Consider the following 25425-nt stretch of genomic DNA (forward strand, 5'->3'; position numbering starts at 1 on the left):
CCCGTGCTCCTTGCACACCTGCTACAGCTCTTGCACGGGCACTGTGCTCCTTGCACACCCACTGCAGCTCTTGCACACCTGTGCTCCTTGCGCACCCGCTGCAGCTCTTGCACACCCACCGTGCTCCTTGCACACCCACTGCAGCTCTTGCACACCCGTGCTCCTTGCACACGCACTACAGCTCTTGCACACCCACCGTGCTCCTTGCACACCCGCTACAGCTCTTGCACACCCACTGCAGCTCTTGCACACCCGTGCTCCTTGCACACGCACTACAGCTCTTGCACACCCACCGTGCTCCTTGCATACCCACTGCAGCTCTTGCACACCCACTGCAGCTCTTGCACACCCGTGCTCCTTGCACACCTGCTACAGCTCTTGCACACCCACCGTGCTCCTTGCATACCCACTGCAGCTCTTGCACACCCGTGCTCCTTGCGCACCCGCTGCAGCTCTTGCACACCCACCGTGCTCCTTGCACACCCGCTACAGCTCTTGCACACCCACTGCAGCTCTTGCACACCCGTGCTCCTTGCACACGCACTACAGCTCTTGCACACCCACCGTGCTCCTTGCACACCCGCTACAGCTCTTGCACACCCACTGCAGCTCTTGCACACCCGTGCTCCTTGCACACCTGCTACAGCTCTTGCACGGGCACCGTGCTCCTTGCACACCCACTGCAGCTCTTGCACACCTGTGCTCCTTGCACACGCACTACAGCTCTTGCACACCCACCGTGCTCCTTGCACACCCGCTACAGCTCTTGCACACCCACTGCAGCTCTTGCACACCCGTGCTCCTTGCACACCCGCTGCAGCTCTTGCACACCCACCGTGCTCCTTGCACACCCGCTACAGCTCTTGCACACCCACCGTGCTCCTTGCACACCCACCGCAGATCTTGCACACCCACCGTGCTCCTTGCACACCCTCTACAGCTCTTGCACACCCACCATGCTCCTTGCACACGCACTACAGCTCTTGCACGGGCACCGTGTGCCCAGCCTGCCCCTCGCGCGCCCACCCCCAGCCCAGCACGAGGGATGGGCACACGCAAGTGCGACGGGCGCTTGTCACACTCGCACGTGCCCGTCCCTCCCTGCCACTCACTTGTGCTCGCAGTAGGGACCGAAGTGACCTTGGGGACACTCGCACGTGTAACCGTGCGCCGAGCCCGGCTTGCGGGCGCAGGTGGCCGGGGACTGGCAGGGGTTGAGGGCACAAGCACTGACGCAGCTGTCACCGAAGTAGCCTGGGCACCAGGATGGGCACGGTTGGGGACATTGTAGGGAGCGGGTGTCACCAGGGAGGGTGGCAATGCCGTGGGGACAGTGACAGGGATGGCAGTGCCCTGGGGAGTGTGACAAGGGGGTGGCAGTGCCCTGGGGACAGTGATGGGGGTGGCAGTGCCCGGGGGTGGCAGTGCCTTGGGGACAGTGATGGGGTAGCGGTGCCCAGGGAGGGTGACAGTGCCCTGGGGACAGTGACAAGGGGGTGGCAGTGCCCTGGGGGCAGTGATGGAGGTGGTGGTGGCGTGGGATCAGTGACAAGGGGGTGGCAGTGCCCAGGGAGGGTGGCAGTGCCTTGGGGACAGTGATGGGGGTGGCGGTGCCCAGGGAGGGTGGCAGTGCCCTGGGATCAGTGACAAGGGGGTGGCAGTGCCTTGGGGACAGTGATGGGGTGGCGGTGCCCAGGGAGGGTGGCAGTGCCCTGGGATCAGTGACAAGGGGGTGGCAGTGCCTTGGGGACAGTGATGGGGGTGGCGGTGCCCAGGGAGGGTGGCAGTGCCCTGGGATCAGTGACAAGGGGGTGGCAGTGCCCTGGGGACAGTGATGGAGGTGGCGGTGCCCAGGGAGGGTGGCAGTGCCCTGGGATCAGTGACAAGGGGGTGGCAGCACGCGGGTGGCAGTGCGGGGCTGGCAGTGCCGGGGTGGTGACGCCCGGGGGACAGGGAGGGGGTGGCGGTGCCGGGGGTGGCACCCCGCGGGCGCTCACCGGGGTGGCAGCGGCAGGAGAAGCTGTCCCAGTCGTCGCTGCAGGAGCTGTGGGGGGGGCAGGGCCCCGAGTCGCAGGGGTCGGGCAGGGCGCAGCCCCCCTCCACGTTCACCCGCGCCGCCTGCGCCACGCTCAGTGCCACCGCGCTGGCCGCCGTCTCGCCCACGCGCACGCCCTGCGTCACCGCCGCATCGTCACCCGCCGCCGTGCCTCAGTTTCCTTCGCTGGGACCCGGGACCCCCCCGCTGCCACCCCGTCCCCACGTCACCGTGCCCGTATGCCCCCCAGGAGTTACGCCCGTGTCCCCGTGCCCGCATCCCTGTCCCCGTGCCCAGGCCCCAGGGTGACGTCCCTGTGCCCCCGCAGCCCTGTGCCATGTGCCCCCGTCCCCACGTCCCCGTCCCCGTGTCCCTGTGCCCGTACTCATCCCCTGTGCCCAAACGTCCCATGTCCCTGTGCCTTGTGCCCATACCCATGTCCCTGTGCCCACGTCCCCATGTCCATGTCCCCACGTGCACCCCACGTCCCCCTGCCGCATGTCCCCTGTCCCCATTCCCTGTGCCCATATGCCCCCTGTCCCCATTCACTGTGCCCAGGCCAACGGGGTGTCCCCATGTCCCCGTGCCCATGCCCATGGCCCTCACCGCTGTGCCCACGTCCCCACCCCCAGTGTCCCATCCCCATGCCCATACCCCACTGCCCCTTTGCCACCACCCCTGTGCCCATGTCCCCTGTCCCCACGCCCCATGTCCCTTTGCCCAAACGTCCCATGTCCCCGTGCCTTGTGCCCATGCCCATGTCCCTGTGCCCACGTCCCCATGCCCACATCCTGACATGCAGCTGATGTCCCCCTGCCCGTTATGTCCCATGTCCCCATGCCATACATACACCCATACGCATGCCCCTGTCCCCATTCGATGTCCCCATGCCCTGTGCCCACCTCCCCATGTCCTTAACCACGCTCCGTGCCCACGTCCCTGTGCCCACGCCCCCCACCGCCGTGCCCACGTCCCCACGCCCGTACCCATGCCCTGTGCCCAAATGTCCCACGTCCCCGTGCCTTACGCCCACGTCCCCATATCTTTATCCACGCTCCATGCCCACGTCCCCACATCCCTGTGCCCGTGCCCACGCCCCCACCGCCGTGCCCACGTCCCCACGCCCTGTGCCACGTCCCCGTGCCCGTACCCCCCGCCCCTCTGCCAGCCTCCCTGTGCCCGATGTCCCACGGCCCCCCATGCCCAAGACCCCCTGCCCACCCCCACCTGCGCCCGTACCTGCAGGCAGCCGCGGAAGCCCTGCTCCACGGTGCCACCGTCACCCGCCAGCCCCCCCACGCTCAGCGTCCGCAGCCGCAGCCCCTGCAGCTCCCCGGCCACGTCAGCCACCGCCTGCGGGCACGGGGGGGGGGCACTCAGACACCCGTGGGTGCCACGGGGGCACCCACAGGGGGAGCGGGGTGAGGTGCCCACCCCGTGCCTCAGTTTCCCCCCGGGGTCCCACCCTACCTGGTGGCGGCCGTAGTCGAGGGCGAGGAGGAGGAGGGGGGCGGGGGGGCGGCCGGGGGCCCCCCGCAGCTCCAGCTGGAGGTGGTGCCAGTCGCCGTCGTTGACCTTGGCGTGGGGCAGCCGCAGCCAGGCCAGGCGGGAGCCCCCCTGCCAGACGCCCGCCTCCGCCTGCCCCTCGCTCAGCTGCCGAGAGGGACCTCAGTGCCCCCGCACCCCGGGGGGGGCAACCCTGGCACTGCCCCCAGGGCAATACCCCCCCCGGGCAATAGCCCCAGGGCAATAACCCCCCCCGGGCAATACCCCCCAGGGCAATACCCCCTCCCCCAGGGCAATACCCCTCCCAGGGCAATAACCCACCCCCAGGGCAATAACCCACCCCCTGGGCACTACGCCCCCAGGGCAATAACCGCCCACCCAGGGCAATACCCCCTCCCCCGGGCAATACGAGCCCCCAGGGCAATAGCCCCCCCCAGGGCAATACCCCCCCAGGGCAATAACCGCCCACCCAGGGCAATAACGCCCCCCAGGGCAATACCCCCCTCCCCAGGGCAATACCCCCCGAGGAGCAGCCCCCCACCAGGAGAATCCCCCGGGACCGTCCCCTGGCCAACAACCCCCAAAGGGCAATACCCCCCCAAGGGCAGGACCCCCTGGCACTGCCCCCCCCAGGGCAATACCCCCCCAAGGGCAGGACCCCCTGGCACTGCCCCCCCCAGGGCAATACCCCCAAGGGCAGGACCCCCTGGCACTGCCCCCCCCAGGGCAATACCCCCCAAGGGCAGGACCCCCTGGCACTGCCCCCCCCCAGGGCAATACCCCCCAAGGGCAGGACCCCCTGGCACTGCCCCCCCCCAGGGCAATACCCCCCCCAAGGGCAGGACCCCCTGGCACTGCCCCCCAGGGCAATACCCCCCAAGGGCAGGACCCCCTGGCACTGCCCCCCCAGGGCAATACCCCCCAAGGGCAGGACCCCCTGGCACTGCCCCCCCCAGGGCAATACCCCCCAAGGGCAGGACCCCCTGGCAATGCCCCCCCCCAAGGACAACATCCCCCCCGGCACCGCCCCAGGGCAATACCCCCATGCCGACCCCCGTGTCGTGTGTCCCCCCCCCATGGGGCACACCTGGAGGGTGAGGGTGGCGCGGGGGCCAGCACTGGCCCGCAGCAGGAGCCCGCGGGGGTGGCGGGTGCGGAACATCAGCCCCAGGTGCCAGGGCAGGGTGATGGGCAGTGCCAGCCCGCTCCAGGACACCCGGCTGCTGCCCAGGAACCGCTGGGGACTCGCCATCTCTGCGGGAGACGGGGCGTGGGGTGGGTGCTTGACCCCCCCCCCACAGGACCCCCCGCCCCCATGCCCACCCCGGTGCCCCCCGGTACCTTCCTGGCAGGTCTTGCCCCCGAAGCCCAGCGGGCAGCGGCAGCTGAAGCTGTCCCACTCGTGCACGCAGGTGCCACCGTTGTGGCACGTGCTGGCGTCACACAGCGTCTTCTTGGCAGGACAGCCTGGGGGGGGGACACGTCGGCATGGGGCGCGCCCCCCCCCCCCCCCCCACATCGCCCGGGACCCCAGCCCCCCAGGCAGCCCCATGGCCTGCCATGCCCCAGCCCCATGTCCCCATACCCTGGGCACACCGAGGTCCAGACGCCCCAGACCATTCCCCGGCCCCACGGCGCTGGCATGGTGCCACCCCCAGACCCCTGTCCGGCCCCACGCCCTGGCACCCCACTGGCCCCATATGCCCCAGTCCCATTCCCAAAGGGCACAGAGACCCCCGGCACTGCCCCAGCCCCACGTGCCCTCGATCCCCTCCGGCCCTGGCACCCCCGACCCCATGTCCCCACGCCTAGGGGACACAGCCCGCCATGCCCCTTGGACCCCCATCCAGCCCCACAGCCCTGGCAGGCCCCGACCCCATGTTCTCATGCCCATGGGGCACAGAGTCCCCAAGCACTGCCCAGCCCCCTGCCCCCTGGATCCCCTTCCAACCCCACAGCGCTGGCTCCCCCTGACCCCACACCTCACCCCACACCCAGGGGCGCAGCCCCTTATCCCTGGCACCCCCAGCCCCCACCCAGTGGGCACAGCCCCCCATCCCCTCCCGTCCCCAGCCCCATAACCCCTGCCCGCCACCCCACGTCCCCCCGTGCCCCCCACCGGGTAGGGTGCCGTTGTTGGCAATGAAGGCGGCCATGTCGATGGGGCGCTGGTCGATGTGGAGGTGCCGCATGCACCCCACGAACTGCCGGCTGCGGATGGGGAAGCTCTCGGGCAGGGTGGGCACGCCGCCCAGCAGCAGCGGCCCCGTCAGATCCAGCGACCTGCAGCACCCACCGTCACCCATGGGGACCCCGAGGGACCCCCAACCCCCCACCCATGGGTACACCAAGGGACCCCCTCAAACCATGGGGACCCCGAGGGACCCCCAACCCCCCACCCATGGGGACCCCAAGGGAACCCCCAACCCATGGGGGACCTGAGGGACCCCCAACCCCCCACCCATGGGGACACCAAGGGATCCTCCAACCCATGGGGACCCCGAGGGACCCCCAACCCCCCACCCATGGGTACACCAAGGGACCCCCTCAAACCATGGGGACCCCGAGGACCCCCAACCCCCACCCATGGGGACCCCAAGGGAACCCCCAACCCATGGGGGACCTGAGGGACCCCAACCCCCACCCATGGGGACACCAAGGGATCCTCCAACCCATGGGGACCCCGAGGGACCCCAACCCCCACCCATGGGTACACCAAGGGACCCCCTCAAACCATGGGGACCCCGAGGGACCCCCAACCCCCACCCATGGGGACCCCAAGGGAACCCCAACCCATGGGGGACCTGAGGGACCCCAACCCCCACCCATGGGGACACCAAGGGATCCTCCAACCCATGGGGACCCCGAGGACCCCCAACCCCCACCCATGGGGACACCAAGGGACCCCCTCAAACCATGGGGACCCCGAGGGACCCCCAACCCCCACCCATGGGGACCCCAAGGGAACCCCCAACCCATGGGGACCCCGAGGGACCCCCAACCCCCACCCATGGGGACACCAAGGGACCCCGGACCCATGGGGACCCCGAGGGACTCCCAACCCCCACCCACGGGTACACCAAGGGACCCCTCAAACCATGGGGACCCCGAGGGACCCCAACCCCCACCCATGGGGACCCCAAGGGACCCCCACCCTTACTTCTTGCTGCCGGACTGGGTGCCCTGGGCGGCGCAGGAGTAGTTGCCCAGGACGGGGCCGAAGCGGAGGGCCATGCCGGTGTCGCAGTCGTCCACCGTCACCACGGCCACCTTCTGCTCCGAGGGGCCCTGGGGCAGCCCCGACCGCCCCAGCACCGGCTGGGGACAACGCCTGAGCCGCGGGACCCGTGCTGCCCCCCGGCCCCGCAGCCTTCATCCCGCTCCTCATCCTCCCTCTTCCCTCCAGCTCTGCTGCCCTCCGGCCCCCAGACCCCCACCCTGCTCCCCCACCCCTCCATCCCCCCAAGTTCCCACCCTCCAGCCCTCTGTCCCCCAAGCCCCCACCATGCTCCCCTCCATCCCCTCTTCTCTCCCCCCAAAACCCCCGCTCCGCTCCCCCATCCCTCTGTCCCTCCATCCCCCAAACCCCCACCCTCCCTCCCTTCCTCCCCTCTTTCTCCATCACCCCAAACCCCTCCCTGCTCCCCTCCATCCCCGTCCCCCAAATCCCCACCCTCCATCCCCTCCTTCCCCCAGACCCCCACCCTGCTCCCTTCCATGTCTTCTTCTGTCCCCCAAAATCCCACCATGCTCCCCTCCATCCCTCCCTCCCCTCTTCCTCCACCCCCCAACTCTGCTCCCCTCCACACCCTCTTCCTCCGTCCCCCCAAACCTCACCCCGCTCCCCCCCCCCGTGCCCCCTGGGTGCCCCCACCTTGTTGTAGTAGTGGAGCTGGACCCGGTGCCACTGCCCGTCGCTGACACCGCCCGGCACGAAGGGTGACACCGTGGTGGTGGTCTCGCCTGCGGGCACCAGCGGTTGGGCAGCGGGCACAGCCCGGGGAGGGGGCACGGGGAGGGGGCGAAGGGATGGGGGTGCCAGGGCTGCAGGGCCAGGGGGCAGGGCCAGGGACGGGATGCCCGGGATGCAGCGCCAGGCAGTGCCCAGGATCCCCAGGATCCCGTGCCAGGCAACGCCAGGGATGCAATGCATGGCATACAGTGCCAGGGATGTAATACACGGGATGCAGTGCCAGGGACGGGACGCCCAGGATGCACTGCCAGGCAGTGCCCGGGATGCAGTGCCAGGGATGTACAGGGCGGCACGCAGCGCCAGGCAGTGCCAGGGGTGTAACACAGGGGATGCAGTGCCAGGGACGGGATGCCCGGGATGCAGTGCCAGACAGTGCCAGGGAACACACGGCACGCAGTGCCGGGGACATGATGCCCAGGATGCAGTGCCAAGGATGCAGTGCCAGGCAGTGCCGGCAATGCACAGCGTGGGATGCAGTGCCAAGAGTGTAACACGTGGGATGCAGGGCCAGGGATGGGATGCCCAGGGTGCAGTGCCAGGGACATGATGCATGGCACGCGGTGCCAGGGACATGATGCCCAGGATGCAGTGCCAAGGATGCAGTGCCGGCAATGCACAGCGTGGGATGCAGTGCCAGGCGGTGCTGGAGTGCGATGCCTGGGAGGGAATGCCGGGGATGCCGTGCCAGGGCGCGGCGGGCGCGGTGCCCGTACCTGCCGAGAAGGTGAGCTGGACCTGCTCGCCCACGATCTCCAGCGCCACGAAGTCGTGCTTCTCGTTGAAGCGCCCGTTGTAGAGCAGGAGCCCGTCCCGCTCCTTGGTGGCAAACCTGGTGCGGGGACGAGCGCCAGGCCCTGCCCATCACCCCCCTGCCCCCTGCCGTGCCCCCCAAGCATGCCCTGTCACCCCACAGCTCCCTGGCCTGCCCCGTGCCCCACCACCTTGTGCCCACCGGGATACACTGGCACCCGTCACCCTGCGCCCACGGGGTGCCCCCCCACCCCATTGCCCCCATGCCAAGGGGTCACCCCACGCCCCGTTGTCCCCACCCTGTGCCCGCAGGGTGCCCCACTGTCCCCTGTCCCATTGCTCCCGCCCATGCCTGTGGGGTGCCCACCACCTCCTGCCCCATTGCCCCCACACGGTGTCCGTGGGGCACCCACCAGATGACACCAACAGGGCACCCAGCACCCCACCCCCCCTTGCACCAGCCATGCCCACGGGACACCCAGCACCCCACACCCCAAATGCCGATGGAGCACCCATCACCCCACACCTCATCACCCCAGGTGACGCCCACGGGGCACCCATCACCCCCACCCCAGATGATGCCAACGGGGCACCCAGCACCCCACACCCCAAAATGACACCAACGGGGCACCCAGCACCCCATTGCCCACAGGACACCCATCACCCCCCACCCCGTCGCCCCAGATGATGCCAAGGGGCACCCCCCACCCTCACCCCCGCCCACCCGATGCCCACGGGCCCCCTCGCCCCCCCGGGGCTCACGTCAGGGCCAGGGTGAAGTGGAAGCGCTGGCGGAGGCCGCGGAAGGTGAGGAAGGAGCGCGGGGGGAAGCTGCGGGTGCTCATGGCGCAGAAGGGCTTCTCGTAGTGCCCGGGGGGGCACTGGCAGCGGAACCCCCCCACCAGCAGGTTGAGGCAGGTGCCCCCGTTGCGGCAGACCCCCGGGGTGCAGCGGCCCCCCCGGGCGCTCAGCTCGCAGTGCTCCCCTGCGCGAGGCCCAGCTGGCACCCGGCGCCGCGCCCAGGGCGCCGGGCACCCCCGGGACCCCCAAAAGGGGGGGTGGGGATCCCCCCTCCCCCCCCCCCCCATCAGCTCCAGAGCGGCTTTATCCCCAGCTCCATCGCCGTGGCAACCGCCTCCTGTCGCCATGGCAACCGAGCGAAAGCCCCCCCCCCCCCGCATCCCCTCCCCCACCAGCTGGCACCCCCCCACCCGGGGGTCCCGTGGGGGCTGGGGGTGCCAAGGGGTCCCCAGGGCGGGGGGGGGGCTGTCCCCAGTGCCACCACTCTCCCAGTGACCGTGGTTTGTGTCCCCCTGCCCAAGGCCAGCCATGGCGGGGAGCAGCTGGCCGGGCCACCACAGTGGGGACAGGGTGTCCCTGCACCCCAGGGTGTCCCCAGGGTGCCCCCAGGGTGCCCCCAGGCTCTGCCCTCACCAGTGTCCCCGTCCCCCTGCCAACCTCCTGCAGGGACCACACTGGGCTGGAGGGACAGAGGGGACAGGGACAGGGGACCAGCCATGGAGGGGACGGGGGGGACGGGGGGGACACGGGAGGGGGGGGGGGAGAGAGGGCAGGGGGAGAGGGGCGAGAGGGGGAGGAAGGTGGAGAGATGGAAGAGGAGGAAGATGAAGGTGTGGGAGACAAAGGGGAGGATGGAGGGCGGGAGGACGGAGAGATGGGTGGGAGGGATGGAGGGATGGAGGGACAGAGGGACAGAGGAGGGACGGAGGAGGGACGGAGGAGGGACGGCCAGAGGGACGGACACTGGAGGATGGCTGACGGAGGGACAGCTGAGGAAGGAACGGATGACGGAGGGCTGAAGGGGAGCAGGATGAAGGGGTGGCCACGATGGATGGTGGCGGGCCAGCAGAAGAGGGGCTAGATGAGGAAGGCTGAAGATAGATGAGGAATGGGATGAAGGCTGAGGGGGATGGATGATGGAGGACTGGAGTGGGACGAAGGGATGACGGGGATGGATGACGGAGGGACGCTAGAAGGGACGGGCGATGGAGGGCTGAAGGGGAGCGGGATGAAGGATGACGTGGGCAGACGACGGAGAGAGCTGAGGAAGGGGTGGGTGGCGGGCGGAGGGGGCGTGGGGTGAAGGGATGCTGGGGGAAGGATGACGGAGGGATGGAGAGCTGACGGGAAGGAGGAAGAAGGGGTGACGGGGACGGATGACGGGGACACAGCTGAGGAAGGCGCAGTCGAAGGGGAGCTGGCCGAAGGGACGGTGAGGACGGACACCGCGAGCGCAGGACGGACGGGTGACGGGGGGCTGAAGAGGAGCTGGCCGAAGGGATGAAGGGGTGGGCGCCACGAGGACAGGGTCACCGCTGGAGGGCTGAAGGGGAACGGGACAAGGTGACACCAGGGACGGCGCAGGGAGGGAGGCGCCGGGCTCTAACCGGTGAAATCCTCGTGGCACTCGCAGGTGTAGCCGCCCTCGCGGCTCCGGCACCGCCCGTTGCTGCCGCAGGGGCTGGAGTAACAGAGGTCGATCTCCGTCTCGCAGTAGTCGCCGGTGAAGCCGGGCGGGCAGCGGCAGCGCAGGCCGGTGACGGGATGGATGGGGCGGAAGAGGATGGTGTCGGAAGCGAGGAAGGGCGCCGAGCTGTCGAACTGGAGGACGGAGACGCAGCGCATGTAGTTCTCGCAGGGCTCGCGCAGGCAGATGTTGTCGTCGAAGGGCAGGACCCGCTGGGCCGAGATGGCGGCCAGCAGCGAGCGGTTGAGGTAGAGCCGCTCCTGCAGCTCCTCGGAGGAGAAGAAGCGGGCGCCGTGCCCCGCGGCGGGCAGCAGCACCGAGAGGCTGACGTTGAGGATACGGGCGGTCCCCACGTCCGTGTCCGTTTGGATGTTGAAGAGGACGACGCGGTGGCGGGGGGTGGCCAGGACGGCCGCCACCCCCTCCAGGAAGCGGCTGAGCAGGGGGGAGAGGAATCGCTCCTGGGACATGTTGGCCAAGCGCAGGGTGATGCTGTTGCTCAGCATCTCGTCCGTGATCACCGTCACCCGCAGCGTGCACTGGGCCGTCGCGCTGTGGACCCCGTCTGGGGAGGGGGAGGACACGACAGGGGGGGTCAGCGACAGCGCTGGCCACCGCGGGATGGGGACGGTGGTGGCGATGGGGCACCCATCCCACTTGGCCACTGCGGGATGGGGACGGTGCTGGCGATGGGGTGCCTGACCTGCTTGGCCACCACGGAACGGGGACAGCACTGGTTTGGGGTGCCCGTCCCACTGGGTGGGCTACCAGCCCACCCAGCCACCATGGGATGGGGCCAGTGCGGGCTATGGGGCACCCGGCCCCCTCGGCCAGCACAGGATGGGGACAGTGGGACGGGGACGGTCCTGGCTATGGGGTGCCCATCCTGCTCAGCCACTGCTGGATGGGGATGGCACTGGCCACAGGGCTAGCACTGGTTATGGGGCACCCATCCCACTCGGCCACCGCAGGACAGAGATGGCGGGATGGGGACGGTGCTGGTTATGGGGCTGGTGCTGGCTATGGGGCGCTCGTGCCACTCGGCCACTGCAGGATGGGGACGGTGCTGGCCATGGGGTGCCCATTCCGCTTGGCCACCATGGGAGGGGGATGGCCCGAGCGTGGGATGCCCAACCCGCTCAGCGACCGCGGGACCGGGACAGCACCCGCTCTGGGGCACCCACCCTGATGGCCACCGCGGGACGGGGACAGCACCCGTCCGGACTCACCCGGCAGTGCCATGGGGCAGGGGGGCGAAGGCTCTGCCCGGCACTGGGACACCCACCTCCCTCCTCCTCCTCCTCCTCCTGGCCAGGACGAGGGGCAGCGGGATGTGGGACAGATGGAGAGCGGGCGGCGGGCGGACAGATGGACAGAGGAAGCGTGGGGACAGCCGGGGGGAAGGGGAAGGGGCGATGCCGGGGGGGATGGTGGGGAGCCGGGGCTGCCCGGTGGCCCGTGGCTGGTGGCCGGGGGGTTGCCATGGCTGCGGCCGCGGGGGCCCAGCTATGGCCGGACCCTTTGTTCCCGTCCCGGCCGCCCCCCGTGCTGGGGGGGCACAGCCTGGGCATGGGGGCTCCCTGCCCCCTCCTTTTGTGCAGCTGGAGCGGGGACCCCAGGCCGGGGGGGCCTGGGGGGGGTGGAGGGCGGTGGGGGACACGTGGCTGGGCACAAGGGACATCACGACACGGCCCGGGACCCAGTTTCCCTCCCTGCCCGGGGGTGGCCGAGGAGCCGCTCCCCCACCCTGCGGTGACCCCCCTCGGCAGCACCCACCGGCCCCCCCGGCCCAAACCGCGCTGAGCACCGCCGGCATGGCCCCCCCTTGGCCCCTGCCCGCCAGCGACCCCCAAACAGATGCACTGGGTTTGGGGACCCCCCAAACAAATGCATTGGCTTTGGGGACACCCCAATGGAGAGGCCAGGGTGCCAGGACCCCCAAATACACACCCCAGGCCCAGTGCCCCCCAGATTCAAGTCTTCTGGAAACACATGCAGTGGGGTGCTGGGACCCCCCAAATACTGCACTGGACCCTGAGCCCCCCAAATTCACCCATCAGGTCCCCCGTAACACGCACATAAGGGTACCAGGACCCCCCATGCACACCCCAGGCTCTGCCCCCCAAATACACGTACAGGCCCTGCGCCCCTCCCCCAGACACAGGCAGTGGGTCCTGGCCCCCAGCAACACCCAGCGAGGTGCCAGGACCCCCAAATACACACATGGGCTCCTGCCCCCAAACCCCTGCTACAGGGTCCCGAGCCCCCGCAAAAAACCCCCATGCACTGGGGTATTGGACCCCCCCAGACACCCCAGGGCTGAGACCGGGGGTGGGGAAGGAAAAGGGGGTGCTGGGGACCCCGACTGCCTCCAGCTGGGATGTCTGGGTTGGGGGGAGCACAGCATCCCCATCACCCCCCAGATCTGGAGGGTGGGGGCAGACAAGATAGGGTAGTGGGACCCCAAACCACCTCAGGACCATGCAGAAGGGTGGGGGGGGCACCCACAAGGGCTTCCCCAGCCCCAAACCTTGGACCTCCAAGCCACCCCACCCCGGGACGGGCTGGGGGGGGTCTTACCTGAGACGGAGACCCTCATGACGGCCTCCAGCGGGCGGTTGTTGTTCAGGGCGGGGCTGAGGCGCAGATCCCCGCTGCGGGGGTCCAGCAGCACCAGGTTGAGCTCGTTCCCCTGCTCGAAGGCGTAGGTGAGGCTGTCGGAGACGTCGGGGTCGTAGGCCGGGATGCGGCCGATGACCCCCCCGGGGAAGCTGCCCGAGCGGTTGGTGATGTAGTTGTTGAAGAGGATCTCAAAGTTCTTGAGTTGGGGGCTGTTGTCGTTGGCGTCGCGAAGGCGGACGTGGACGGTGGCCCGGCTGACCAGGGGGGCCGAGGTGGCTTGGACCACCATGACGTACTCCGCCTTGGACTCGTAGTCCAGGTCGGCCAAGGCAGTGAGCTCGCCGGAGAAGATATCCAGCTGGAAGACCTCGGGGATGTTGCCCTCCACGATCTGGTACATGATTTGGGCATTGGTGCCCTCATCAGGGTCGGTGGCCGTGATCCGGGCCACCACCAGCCCGATGGGGCTGTTCTCCTCCACGAAGATGTCGAACTCGTCCCGCTCGAATACGGGCGGGTTGTCGTTGACGTCCAGCACCGTCACTTGGATCTCCACCGGCGTCCGCTTGGCCGGGACCCCCTTGTCGACAGCGAACGCTCGCAAGGCGTAGAGTGGCACGTTCTCCCGGTCGAGGCGGCGCAAGGTGCGGACGATGCCTGAGGTGGACTCGATGATGAAGTCGCCGTCGCCATCGTCACCCCCTTGGAAGGTGTAGAAGACCCTGCCGTTGAGCCCCGAGTCACGGTCGGTGGCGGAGACCTGGAGGACACTGGTGAAGGCGGGCACGTCTTCATAGATGGAGCCCTGGTAGGAGTCACGGAGGAACTGGGGCGCGTTGTCGTTGACGTCGCTCACCAGGATCTCCAGGTAGGTGGTGTCGGACTTCTGCGGGATGCCGTTGTCACGTGCCGTGATGGCCAGGGTGTAGGACACCTGGTCCTCGTAGTCCAGCTCCATCTGGGTAGTGACGGCCCCCGTGTCGGCGGCGATGCGGAACTGGGGGATGCTGTCCTCCATCAGGTAGGTGATGCGGGCGTTCTCCCCCGTGTCCTCATCTGTGGCGCTGATGACCACCACGGTGGTGCCCACTGGCCGGTCCTCGTTGACGTTGACGGTGTAGTGGGAGCTCTGGAAGACGGGTCGGTGGGTGTTAGCGTCGGTGACGTTGATGACCACCTGGGCTGTGTCCTGGCGGGTGCCATCGGAGGCGGCGATGGTGAGGAGGTACTGCCGCTCCAGCTTGTAGTCCAGGGGCAGGGCGAGGGAGATGAGCCCACCGCCGCTCTGGCTGGTGATGGAGAAGCGGTTGCGGGTGTTGCCGCTGGAGATCTGGTAGGTGATGACGCTGTTGGCGTCGCGGTCGACAGCGGAGACGGTGAGGACGCTGGTGCCCACCGCCGCGTCCTCGTTCAGGCGGGCGCCGTACTCCCGTTGCGTGAACTCGGGGCTGTTGTCGTTGACGTCCAGGACGGTGACGCTGACGCTGGCCGAGGAGGCCATGGGGGGGTTGCCCTGGTCCTGCGCCTCCACCTCGAAGCTGTAGAAGTCCACCACCTCCCGGTCCAGCTCGGAGGCCACCACGATCCACCCTGTGCTGTTGTTGATGGCGAAGGGGAAGCCAGCGCCGGTCTCCAGGAGGGTGTAGACCAGCCGGCCGTTGTCACCCGAATCAGCGTCAATGGCTTGAACGTGGATGACGGAGTAACCCACCGGCACGTTCTCCAGCACGGTGGCCTGGAAGGGCGTGCTGACGAAGATGGGGGCATTATCGTTGACGTCCAACACCTGGACGGTGACCAAGCCGCTGATGTTGGAGAGGGGCGGGCGGCCGCCGTCCTGCGCCCGGATCCGTAGGGTGAACTCCTTGCTGACCTCGTAGTCCAAGGGGCTGACCACGTCCAGCGCGCCCGTCTGCGCGTCGATGTAGAAGTGGCCGCGGGTGTTACCGCTGACGATGCTGTAGTGCACCAGGGCATTGCTGCCCTTGTCGCGGTCGGTGGCCGTCACCCGCAGCATGGCCGAGTTGGGCGCCACGTCCTCAGGGACCTGCACCACGTAACGCTTCTCGCTGAACTGCGGTGCATTGTCGTTGTCGTCCTCCACGGCGATGCGGACGGTGGCCGTGGCGCTGCGGGGTCCCGGTTCCTGGCCCTGATCCGTGGCCTCCACCAACAGCTTGAAGGCCTCCACTGCCTCGCGGTCCACGGGGCCGCGGGTGCGGATGACGCCTGAGCGGGGATCGATCTCAAAGACCTCGTTGGCACCGCCGGCGTTGAGGAGACGGTAGAGGACGTTGGCGTTGGGACCAGCATCGCCGTCGGTGGCCCGCACCGTCAGCACCTCGTAGCCCACCTCCAGGTTCTCCCGCACGCTCTCCCGGTACTCGAGCTGCTCGAAGGCCGGGTCGTGGTCGTTGGCATCGCTCACTGTCACCGTCAACGTGGCCATGGCGCTGCGCCGGGGCGTCCCGTGGTCCACCGCTGTCACCCGGAAGACGTGGGTGCTCTTGCTCTCACGGTCCAGGGGGGCGGCGGTGGTCACGGCGCCGGTGACGGGGTCCATGGCGAAGAGGGCGTCGGAGCGGCTGTCGAAGAGGGCGGCCATGGCGTAGCGCAGCTGGCCCGCCTCCCCCTCGTCGGGGTCCACTGCCGTCACCCGCGTCACTGGTGTCCCCGCCGGCCGGTTCTCCCCCACCGAGGCCTGGTAGCTGGAGGGCTGGAACTGCGGCGCCGTGTTGGGGCTGCGGCGCCAGCGGGAGGGGCTGCGGGTCACGGGGCTCCTGGTGGCCCCCGTGCTCAGGGGGTCCCCAACATCCCCGGTACCCATTGTCTCCCTGGTGCTACTGGTGTCCCTGGGGACTTTCCCAGTGTCCCCATTACGTCCAGTAACCCTGGTGTTCCCGGTGTCCCTGGGGACTTTCCCAGTCTCCCCAGTGCGTCCAGTAACCCTGGTGTTCCCGGTGTCCCTGGGGACTTTCCCAGTCTCCCCAGTGCGTCCAGTAACCCTGGTGTTCCTGGGGACTCGGGTGCCCCCGGTGTCCCCAACATCCCTGGTGCTCATCACGTCCCCGGTGCTCCCGGTGTCCGTGGGGATGTTGCTGCTCCCAGTGTCCCCGGTGTGTCCAGTATCCCGGGTGCTCCCGGTGTCCCCGGGGACTTGGGTGCTCCCAGTGCCTCCAGTGTCCCCGGTGCTCCCATGGCCTTGGGAACCCCCCGGGCTCCCGCTGCCCCTGGTGTCCCCGGTGCCGCCGGGGCTCCCGGTGCCGCCGGTGCCTCGGGAACCCCCGCCGCCGCCGCCGCCGCCGCCGTCCCCGGAGCCGCCGGAGCCGCCCGCGGCCGCAGAGGGCCCGGCGCCGCCGCTGTCCCCGGTGCCGCTGGAAGCGCCGATGCTGGGGGAGGGCCCCGTTCCGCCGCTGTCCCCGGTGCCGCCGGAGCTGCCGCTGTCCCCGGTGCCGCCGCGGGGCCGGAGCAGCGGCAGGAGCGCGCCGGGCGGGCAGGTGCCGGTGCCGATGCCGGTGCCGGTGCCGATGCCGGTGGCGGGTCCCGGGGGCGGGCGGCGGGGCTGGCCCGGCGCGGGCAGCAGCAGCAGCAGCAGCAGCAGCAGCGGCGGCGGCGGCGGCAGCAGCGGGAGCGCGGCCCCGCGGGCGGGCGGAGCGCCCATGGCGCGGTGCGGCCGCTGCCGCCGGTGCCCGCTGCGCCCCGCGCCGCCGCCTGCGCCCCTCCCGCCGCCCGCGCGCGCCCGCCGGGGCGGGGCCGCCGCTGCACCGACCTGCGCCGCGCTTAAAGGCGCCGCCGCCCGCCCCCCCCCCCCCCTCCCCCGGGCCCCGCCCGCGGCACCGGCCCCGCCCGCAGCGGCAGCGGGGGCAGCGCGGGCCCGGGGAGGTGGTGGTGGGGGGGGAAGGGGGGGGGGGGGATGCACGGGCAGAGGGCACGGACGCGCGTGGGTGTCGCACACGCAGTGCCGCGCGCGCCCGTGGCGCGTGCACACGCGCGGGCCCGTTGCACACGCACGTATTGCACGCGCACGGGGAAGACGCGCGTTGCACACGCAGGAACTGCGCCCACGCGGGGCACGCGCGGCGGCACGCATTGCACACACGCTACGCGCACAGCCCGCGCAGGGCACGCCCGCGCAGCACACGCGTGACACGCACCCCCTCCCCCCTGTGTCACTGCTGCACGCGGGGGGTCCCCGCACCCCACCCCGCTCCCAGCCCCGTGGAGCCGCTCCGGGGTGCACCGCAGGCCTGGGCCGGCCCCGTCGCACCGGGACTGGGGGGCACCGGGACAAACCGGGAAGGACTGGGAGCGCCGGGAGGGACCGGAGGCACGGAGGCCTGGGGATACTGGGGGACGAGGGGGGCACTGGGAGGCCGGGGGGGGGGGGTGCACCCCCACGGGGGCCCAGCGGGGCGGAGGGGGACGTGGGTGCAGCCCGCCTGGCACCCGGCCTGGCAGCCGGCGTCGGGCCCAGGGCGTGGGTGCCGGGCAGGACGGTGCAGGGCCGGGCCCGGGGGCCCCGGCAGCGGAACGGGTCGGACGGGTGCGGGTGGGGGCTGGGGAGCGCCCGGGGACCCCCCGGCACCCGCCGAGGGCCGCGGTGACTCAGCGGGGCCTCTCCCCGCCCTGGCCGGCGGCCCCGGCGCCCTTCAAACGGGAGCGGGGCGAGGGCGAGCCCGACCGGCTCGGCGGCTGCTGCCCCGGGGGGGGGGGGGGGGGGGGCAGACGCCTGGCTTCCCTCCCCAGCACCCGTGGGCGCAGCCACGGCTTTCCCACGCACAGCCCGGGACCCCCTTCCCTTGGGGAAACTGAGGCACGCAGCCCCCCCCCCCCCGGCAGCTGGGCGAGCGGGGCCCGGCCCCTCGCTGAATTGCACAGGGGCTCCCGCGGGGCGGCCTTTGTCCGGGCCGTTGTGCGGGGCCGGGGCAGAGGGGGCCAGAGCACCCCCCCTTCCCTCCCGCCCCCCCGGACACGCAGCTCAGCAGTTCTTGGCTTTATTGGACCGAGGGAGAGGACATTTTCCCTCCCCCGGGACGGGGGACCCCCGGCCCCGCTCGGCGGAGGGGGGACCGCAGCCCCGACAGCGTCAGTCCGTCGTCCCGCGGGAGCGCGGTGCTCCGTGCCGCGGGGCGGGGGGCGCAGGCGGTGACCGGCGGCTCCCCGCCACGGACGGGCCCCGAAGCGAGGGTGACGGGCGCAGGCCCAGGCGGCGATGAAGGCGAGATGATCCGGGAGGCCCCCGAAAGGTCCCGGGCGGGAGGGGCAGGACTCAGGCGCTGTTGACGCCCATGTTCTGCATCTGCTCCTCCAGCACCCGCTCGCTTCCCCCCCCCGGCTTCTTCTTGCCCCCCTCCTGCTGCTTCTTCTGCTTCTTGGAGAGCTCCTGCTCGATGGGCGCCGGCTTCACGAACCGGATCAGCTCCCGCAGGTCTGGGCAGGGGGGAGAGCGGGCGCCACACGTCACAACCCCCCCTCCACGGCTCTCCCGCCCCCCGGCCTGGAGGGAGGGGGATGGGGAGGGGGCACTGGGGGGCGTGGGGCACCCAGGCTGGGTGGGGAAGGGAGGGTGCTGGGCGTTACCTGGGGGCATGAAGTCCCGGAGCTTCTCCGGGACGCGGACGCCCTCCTCCGTCTGGTAGTTCTCCAGGATGGCGCAGATGGTGCGGGTGGTGGCACACATCGTGGCGTTGAGCATGTGCACGAACTCCACCTGCGGCGGGGACACGGCCGGGGGGGGGTGACATGGCAAAGGGGAGGAGGGGACAAGCGGGACACAAGGAGGACGAGCTCGGCCTCACCTTGTCCATCATCTTCTTGGTCTGGCCGTAGCGGATGCGCAGGCGGCGTGCCTGGTAGTCGGTGCAGTTGGAGCAGGACACGAGCTCGCGGAAAGCGCCGGAACCGGGGAACCAGGCCTCCAGGTCCAGCTTCTTACTGGCAGCGTGGTTGAGGGAGCCTGGGAGACAGGGGCGCAGCGCTGAGCAGGGGGGTCCCGCTGCCCCCCTGAACGTGCCCCTCCCCGGGGACAGCAGCACGGGCTGAAGGCGTGAAGCCTCCGAGGTGACTTCAGAAGGGACGTGGGGTTCCTGCCCCGCAGCGCTGAGGCCGGGAAGGAGCGTTTAAACGGGATCATTTTCCTGGGAGAGCTCCCAGGAGGAGTTGGGACACTCAAACTGTCCCTCTGGAAGGGACAGCGGGGACAGTCCCGGCACAGTGCGGTACCCACACCGGCTCCCGGCAGACCCAGAGCAAAGCAGAGGATCTCTGCAGAAAAACAAACGTCTCCTTCCTCCACCCCGGGGGCTGAGGCACCTCCTCCCCTTCGCCGGGTCTGGGGACAGGCGAGCCAGGGACAAAGAAAGCCGAGCCGGGAAGTGGGTCAGGGCCAGGGCGACACCCGAGGCGCTGGCAGAGGTGGCCGGTGTCCTCCCAGGCCGGCACGGCACAGAGAGGTGGCCCCGGTGCCGCAGCCCCTGCCCCTACCCGAGACGATGTTGACGATGTGGTAGGGGATGCCCAGGGACTGGTAGAAATCCTCCGCCGTGGCCATCATCTCCTCAAACATCTCCCACGACTTGTTGTCGTGGGGTGAGGCGTAGACGAACTGCTCGATCTGCAAAGAGAAGGGAACCCCGCGGTGGCACCGGCCCCGGATACAGCCCCAAATTCCCGGCGGGAACGCCGCCCCGCTCCTCTCACCTTCTCGAACTGGTGGACGCGGAAGATGCCGCGGGTGTCGCGGCCGTGCGAGCCCACCTCCTGACGGAAGCAGGTCGACAGCCCCGCGTACTTGATGGGCAGATCCTCTGGCTTCAGCCACTCGTCCCGGTGCAGGGCAGCGATGGGCTGCTCCGAGGTGGCGATCAGGTACTTCTCGTCGATGGAGCTGTCGTCGGCCTTCTCGCTGCCTTTGCCGATCACCTGGGGGGGGACGAGAGCCACCGTCCCCCTTCCCCAGCTGCTCCCGCACCTCCGGGGACAGACGCTCCCTGGCAGATGTGCAGGCAGCCGCTCTCCCTGCCTGCACACGGACAGGCAGCGGGGCTTTCCGGGGCCGGCGCTCAGAGCGGGGACAAGGTGGCTCGGGAAAGGGAGCAGCTGCCGTTTGCTGCTTGTTTGGCCTCCTTCAAAAGCCCCGATGGCCTCCCGCCAGCAAAGCTGGGGACGAGCCACCTCCCCGTCACCGCATTGCCATGACAACCGCCTCAGCAGGGACCGAGGCCACAAAGATGGACCCCGGAGATAGGGAGCAGAAGGGAGCCGCTGCTGCGGCCTCGCCGGGGCAGAGGGGATCTCAGCCGGCTCCCTCCCCGTGGGGGAAGCCGCGTGGCGGTGGCTTGGTCAGAAAGCCGGCGCCCGGAGGGGACGGTGGGTGCCAGGTGGCGAGACACAGAGACCCGGCGGGCGTCGAGCCGCTCACCTTGTAGAGCTCCTCGTCGAACTGGCTGAGCTGGGCCACCTCCTGCATCACCTCCTTCCGCATGAAGAAGGGGGTGTAGACGGGAGTGTAGCCCTTGGCGCGGAGGCTCTGCAGGGCGTACTGGATCAGGGCCTGCTCCAGGAACACCAGGGGACCCTGGGGGACAAGGGAAGCCACCGCCTGTCACACACGCACCCCGCTGTGCCACCCCTTCTCGCTCAGCGGGTCCGGGAGCACACGGAGCCCACGCCAGCTCCAGGCTGCTCTGACTGCCAGGCTCAGCATCACCCTCCGGCTGCGGCAGGGACGCCGGAGCGGATCTGGAGGGTGCCCAGGCCACGGCGGCAGCACCACTGAAGCCGGAGCCCGTCCCACGCGATGAGCTGGCTCAGCGTGAGCTCACGCTGCCGTGGAGGCTGCCATCGCTGCAGCGAGCTCAGCCCAGGGGAGCAGAAGCCAGGACCCCCGTCCCCCCTCATTTCCCTCAGCTCTGGCTCCGATCGTTTCCGTGCCCCCACGGGGGTCTGGGCTCTCACCTTAAGGAAGTAGCCCCGGCTGCCTGCGACGATGGCCCCCTTCTCTCCCTCGTAACCGTCCACCATCACCACCAGGTCCACGTGGGAATACTTCTTCCTGCAGCTGCAGTCGCCCCAGACCCGCTCCACCTTGTTGTCCATGTCCTGCACAAAGACGGAGAGAAGAGGAGGGGGAGCCCATCACCTCAGCTTCCAGGGCTGCGGCGACACCAGTCTCTGTGTTGCACTGGGCCCAGTTTGGGATCCCACACTACAGAGCCTGGAACCCCAGTCCTGATCCTGGCCAGTCACTTATTATGCGGCCACTTGGCAGCCGGCCGGCCCGATTGTGTTCCCCCAGCAAAATATTCCTGCCGGATGAATGAAGGCAGTGGAGGGAGATCCCAGCCCCCCGGCTGGAAGCGAGTTTCCCATGTATTCCCCCAACAATGGCCGTGTCCAGCGTTGTCTGAGCTGCTCTTTGTCTGCTCTCGGCAGGAAACACTGTCTTGTCATGCAGATTTCATTCACCCGCCCGCTGATTGCGGGCTGGGGGGGACCTCCCCGCAGCGAGCCCCCCGCTTGCCGGCAGTTGTCTGGCTTTGATGAACCGGCGCGGCCGGCCCCGAGAGCACTCTTGTCCCTACCTCATCGTTGCTGATGGGCACCGAGGGGTGGAGGAGGTTCCCGATCTCCCGGAGGCTCTCAAAACGTTCTGCTTCCAGCCTCACGCGCTCGGCGTCGCACTTGAGGATGGCTTCGTCGATGAGGAGACGGACTTTCTTGATCTGGGATACCTGCAGAGCCTGCGCAGGCAGCCGGGTGAGGCAGGGAAGGGAAGAAACTGCCAGGGAGAGGGGGCTGGCAGCCGAGCGTGGTTAATCACGGACCCTCGTCCGACCGACACAGCTTCTGGAGCGAAACCGAGGACTGAACACATCAAACAACAGCCCGAGGGGACAAAGGACCGACATAAGTCAGGCTCTGAAAGGGCCTGAGCGAGCTACGGCATCACACAGCGCCCGGCAGGGACAAGGGGGAGCAGTCAGCTCCCATGGCAGCAAAAGCTGGCCAGCGCTACGCTCATTAAACATCGCAGTTAACGAATTGGGAAGGGGAATGGGCAGGGAGGAAGGGACTTGCAGAGGACACGTAATGATTGAGGCTGCTCAAATCCCCCGGGGAAGCGCTGGACGAGCCCTGTGCTGGGGAGCAGGCCGGGAGCTGCCACAGACTGAGGCTGAAATGGTCTTTAGGTGAAGGACACTGAGAAGAGCTGGCTATTGCTGTGCCGGACGGGAGGAAACAAGGATCCTCCTGGCAGGGGGCTCAGGCAGTCCCCTCTCGCTTGGTGCCAGGGTTTTGGGGACCTCATGCCACTAACTTGGGCAATTACAGGCAAAGTGCTGGACAAACTGGGTGGGCCAGCAGCACAGTGGGGGGAGACGAAGTCAGACTCACCCCCAGGATGTCGGCCGTGAGCTCGTCAAGGTTCTGCGCACTCTCCGGTACAGAATCGTCCGCCCCCACTGGCTCTTTTTTCTGCAGCAGGAGGAAAAAGAAACCCTAGCAGGGTTAAAGAGCAAAGCTCCAGGGTAAAAACATTCCTCAATGATGTGAGGGAGAGGCCTGGAGAGCAGAGACCTAGGGGAGATGCCACCAGTTAGTAATGTCCCACCAATGAATCGCTGCCAGGACTCTCTGCCTTTGTGCCTCACCTTCATCTTGTCTCCGATCGTTTTGCTGCACAGGTTCTTCAGCTTGTTCAAGTTATCGGCACGAAACCTGCCTAGAAAGCAGAGGGGAGGGCGCCGTCAGCCAGCCGCATGAGTGGGAGCGGGGCCGGGATCTCTGTCCGGCACTGAGAGGGGCCACGAAGCCTCAGGTGGGAGGAGAGGGGACGGCAGCTCCAGGGACGCCCATCGCTGCTGGCCCCGAGTGTTTCGGAAGGACAGGGGAGGGTTTGACTGTGTGAGAGCACGGTGTGGGGCTGGCCGCAATGTGGGGCAGAGACGTGGGGAGCAAAGGGCTCCCACGCAGGGGTGTCATTTGGAAACACCCCAAGTGACGCTGCACCGGGCCGTGGAGACGAGCCACAGCCCCACCAGGACCCCCACACTGGGCTGGGGCCGCTGAGGGCTGAGCAGATCCAGGGCTCTGGGGCCACAGCGATGAGATTTGGGCTCTTCGATGAGGGGACTGGGGACATCCCCCTTGGTGACACCAGGGCTGGGAAGGGCAGAGCCCAGAGCCCCTCCTGGCAGGGCAGCCCAAATCAGAGACACACCAACGCCAGGGATGCGTCACCCCAGCAGGGTGACATCCCCATCTGCAGGCAGGATCAGACCCACGGGGGTGGGGGTGGGGTGATGCAGACTCACGAAACACAAAGCGTTAAGAACCAGGGAACAGGGCACAGCAAACATGACCCTGGCAGCCTCCGGTGGACCCTACGGCACCGCGGCACCGGCAGACACGGGATTGCATCAGCCGGCTGCTCGCCAGTGCGTCCTGCCAGCCCTGCGCCTCGCGGTTACACGCCAGCGCACCCCTCCGCAGCACCCACCGCCGCCGGGACGGGACGGGGCTCTGTGGGGAAGTGGCCGGGGCGCAGCCCCCACCGCCAGCCTGGAAAGCTGGCTGGTCCTGCGGGATGAAAGGCCCTCGGATAAAATTAAGGAGGTGATGACGGCACGGCCGGAGCCAGGGGACGCGCCGGGCGTGATTAAGCAGGGCCGGGCTCATTCACATCAAGGCAACGGAATTAAAAGCGTGTTTAAAGCTGCCTCTTTCATCCCGCGGCGGCGGCGAGGGGGACCGGGGTGCCCTGGGAACTGCGGGGTTCTGGGGTACCCACCCCTCCTCGCCTCCCACCACACCCTCCTCTGCACCCAGGCACCCAAAATCGGGACTCGACGGCAGCTCCCGCTGCCCGACCTCCCGCCCGGGCCGAGGGCGATGGGGACAGCTGCCCCTGCAGCTGCCCCTGCTCCTGCCCCTCCGAACCGACCGGGCACGGGTGTACCCCCACTGCGGGACCCCTTGCCCTGCCCAGCCGGATCCTGCAGCAGTGCGGCTCGGGCAGCAGCGCAGGGAGCGGATCCCTGCGGATCACCAGTGGGGCTGGATCACCGGGGGGGCCGCATCACTGGGGGGGCTCCATGTGCGGGCCAGGCCAAGGGGGACTGGCAACGGGGACCTGCCCCAGCCCTGCAGGGGGAAAGGGGGGGATCCACCGGGAGAACCTCTCCCCAGCCGTAGGGAAGGGGGTGAGGGGGATCCACCCAGGGACAGACCCCCGGCCCCCCCAGGGATCCACTCACAGTTTCCCCCAGTCGCGGAGGGGAAAGATCCACCGAGGAGATCCCCCGGGGCTGGGAGGGACCCCCCAAAGGTCACCCCGCCTTGGTGAGGGGGTTTGGGGATCAATCTGGTGACAGGCTCCTAGCCCTGGGGGGTTGGGGGTGGAAGAGAGGGACCCCTGAGAGATCCCCCATCCCTGGAGAGGGGAGATGGGGGCCATCACCTGGGGACAGGCCACCAGGCTGGGGGGGGCTGAGAGGGGTTCCCCACCCCGGGGGCGTGTAAGAGCGGACGTGCCCAGCCTGGGACAGAGGGTCCCCTCTAGGGGGGTGACAGGCCCTCCTGGGGGTCCCCCAGCCCCGGGGGGCGCCAGGCCCCCTCAGCCCCCCCCCAGCCCGGGGGTGCCAGCCCCCGGCCCGGCCCGGCCCTCCGCCCCACGTACACCTCCGCCAGGCGCCGTCGGCCCGCACCAGCGCGTCCACCAGCGCCGGGTCCTTGAAGCGTTTGCGCTGCATGTCCCGCACCATGGCGGGGTCGCCGCCCTTGTCGGCGCGGAACAGGTCCAGGTCCAGCACCATGATGGCGGCGGCGGCTCCTGTCAGCCCCCGGCAGCAGCCGCCCCCCGGCGCGCATGTGCGAGGCGGCGCATGCGCAGAGAGCCAGCCTGCGCAGGCAGCGCCACCGCCGGCCGCCAGGCGGCGCTGGAGGGGCGGGGGCGGGCGAGCCGCGGGGAACAGCGCCCCCTGGTGGAGCGGCGGCAGCGCAGCGGGGCGGGGGCAGCGGGGGGGTCCGGGCATCCCCCGGCACCCCCGG

General features: G+C 69.4%; 2 protein-coding genes across 4 annotated transcripts in view; both read right to left on the minus strand.

Annotated features, from left to right (window-relative positions):
• The window catches only part of CELSR2 (cadherin EGF LAG seven-pass G-type receptor 2), a 32476-nt gene extending 15441 nt beyond the window's left edge, over nt 1-17035 (minus strand). For both annotated transcript variants that reach the window (XR_012039536.1, XM_072844694.1), the window contains exons 1-13: nt 13333-17035; nt 10673-11317; nt 9027-9249; nt 8228-8343; nt 7416-7504; nt 6702-6859; nt 5661-5824; nt 4883-5008; nt 4629-4795; nt 3506-3688; nt 3275-3388; nt 1998-2172; nt 1113-1254 (exon numbers count right to left, since the gene is read on the minus strand). Coding sequence is in view for 1 of the 2 variants with exons in the window: in XM_072844694.1 (XP_072700795.1) it covers nt 1113-1254; nt 1998-2172; nt 3275-3388; nt 3506-3688; nt 4629-4795; nt 4883-5008; nt 5661-5824; nt 6702-6859; nt 7416-7504; nt 8228-8343; nt 9027-9249; nt 10673-11317; nt 13333-17035 (6005 nt within the window). In the remaining variant the exon portion in view is untranslated. The remainder of the gene's footprint in view (nt 1-1112; nt 1255-1997; nt 2173-3274; nt 3389-3505; nt 3689-4628; nt 4796-4882; nt 5009-5660; nt 5825-6701; nt 6860-7415; nt 7505-8227; nt 8344-9026; nt 9250-10672; nt 11318-13332) is intronic.
• Nucleotides 17036-18352: 1317 nt separating this feature from the next.
• Nucleotides 18353-25236, minus strand: SARS1 (seryl-tRNA synthetase 1). Of its 2 annotated transcripts, none has more exons than XM_072844695.1 (11): nt 25055-25236; nt 23028-23098; nt 22771-22851; nt 21957-22115; nt 21331-21474; nt 20795-20950; nt 20074-20295; nt 19858-19987; nt 19173-19330; nt 18955-19084; nt 18353-18804 (listed from the first exon to the last, which is right to left on the minus strand). In XM_072844695.1, exons 1-11 carry the CDS (start codon nt 25188-25190, stop codon nt 18644-18646), a joined length of 1548 nt encoding a protein of 515 aa, XP_072700796.1. In that variant the 5' UTR covers nt 25191-25236; the 3' UTR covers nt 18353-18643. The 2 variants fall into 2 exon arrangements, with proteins under 2 accessions (XP_072700796.1, XP_072700797.1); XM_072844696.1 differs by having other exon boundaries at nt 23028-23094; nt 25051-25236.
• Between the last annotated feature and the right edge of the window lie 189 nt (nt 25237-25425).

The sequence above is a fragment of the Ciconia boyciana genome, chromosome 23 (assembly GCF_034638445.1).
Source record: "Ciconia boyciana chromosome 23, ASM3463844v1, whole genome shotgun sequence".
NCBI classification, from domain to species: Eukaryota; Metazoa; Chordata; class Aves; order Ciconiiformes; family Ciconiidae; genus Ciconia; species Ciconia boyciana.

What these genes read in the sequence shown, in the direction of transcription:
- SARS1 (XM_072844695.1), bottom strand. Translation starts at nt 25,190, where the DNA reads ATGGTGCTGGACCTGGACCTGTTCCGCGCCGACAAGGGCGGCGACCCC. An exon ending in TCGACGAGGAGCTCTACAAG is followed by an intron (nt 20,296 to 20,794) that starts GTGAGCGGCTCG and finishes GTCCCCCCCCAG; the next exon opens with GTGATCGGCAAAGGCAGCGA. An exon ending in GCGTCCACCAGTTCGAGAAG is followed by an intron (nt 19,988 to 20,073) that starts GTGAGAGGAGCG and finishes TTCTCTTTGCAG; the next exon opens with ATCGAGCAGTTCGTCTACGC.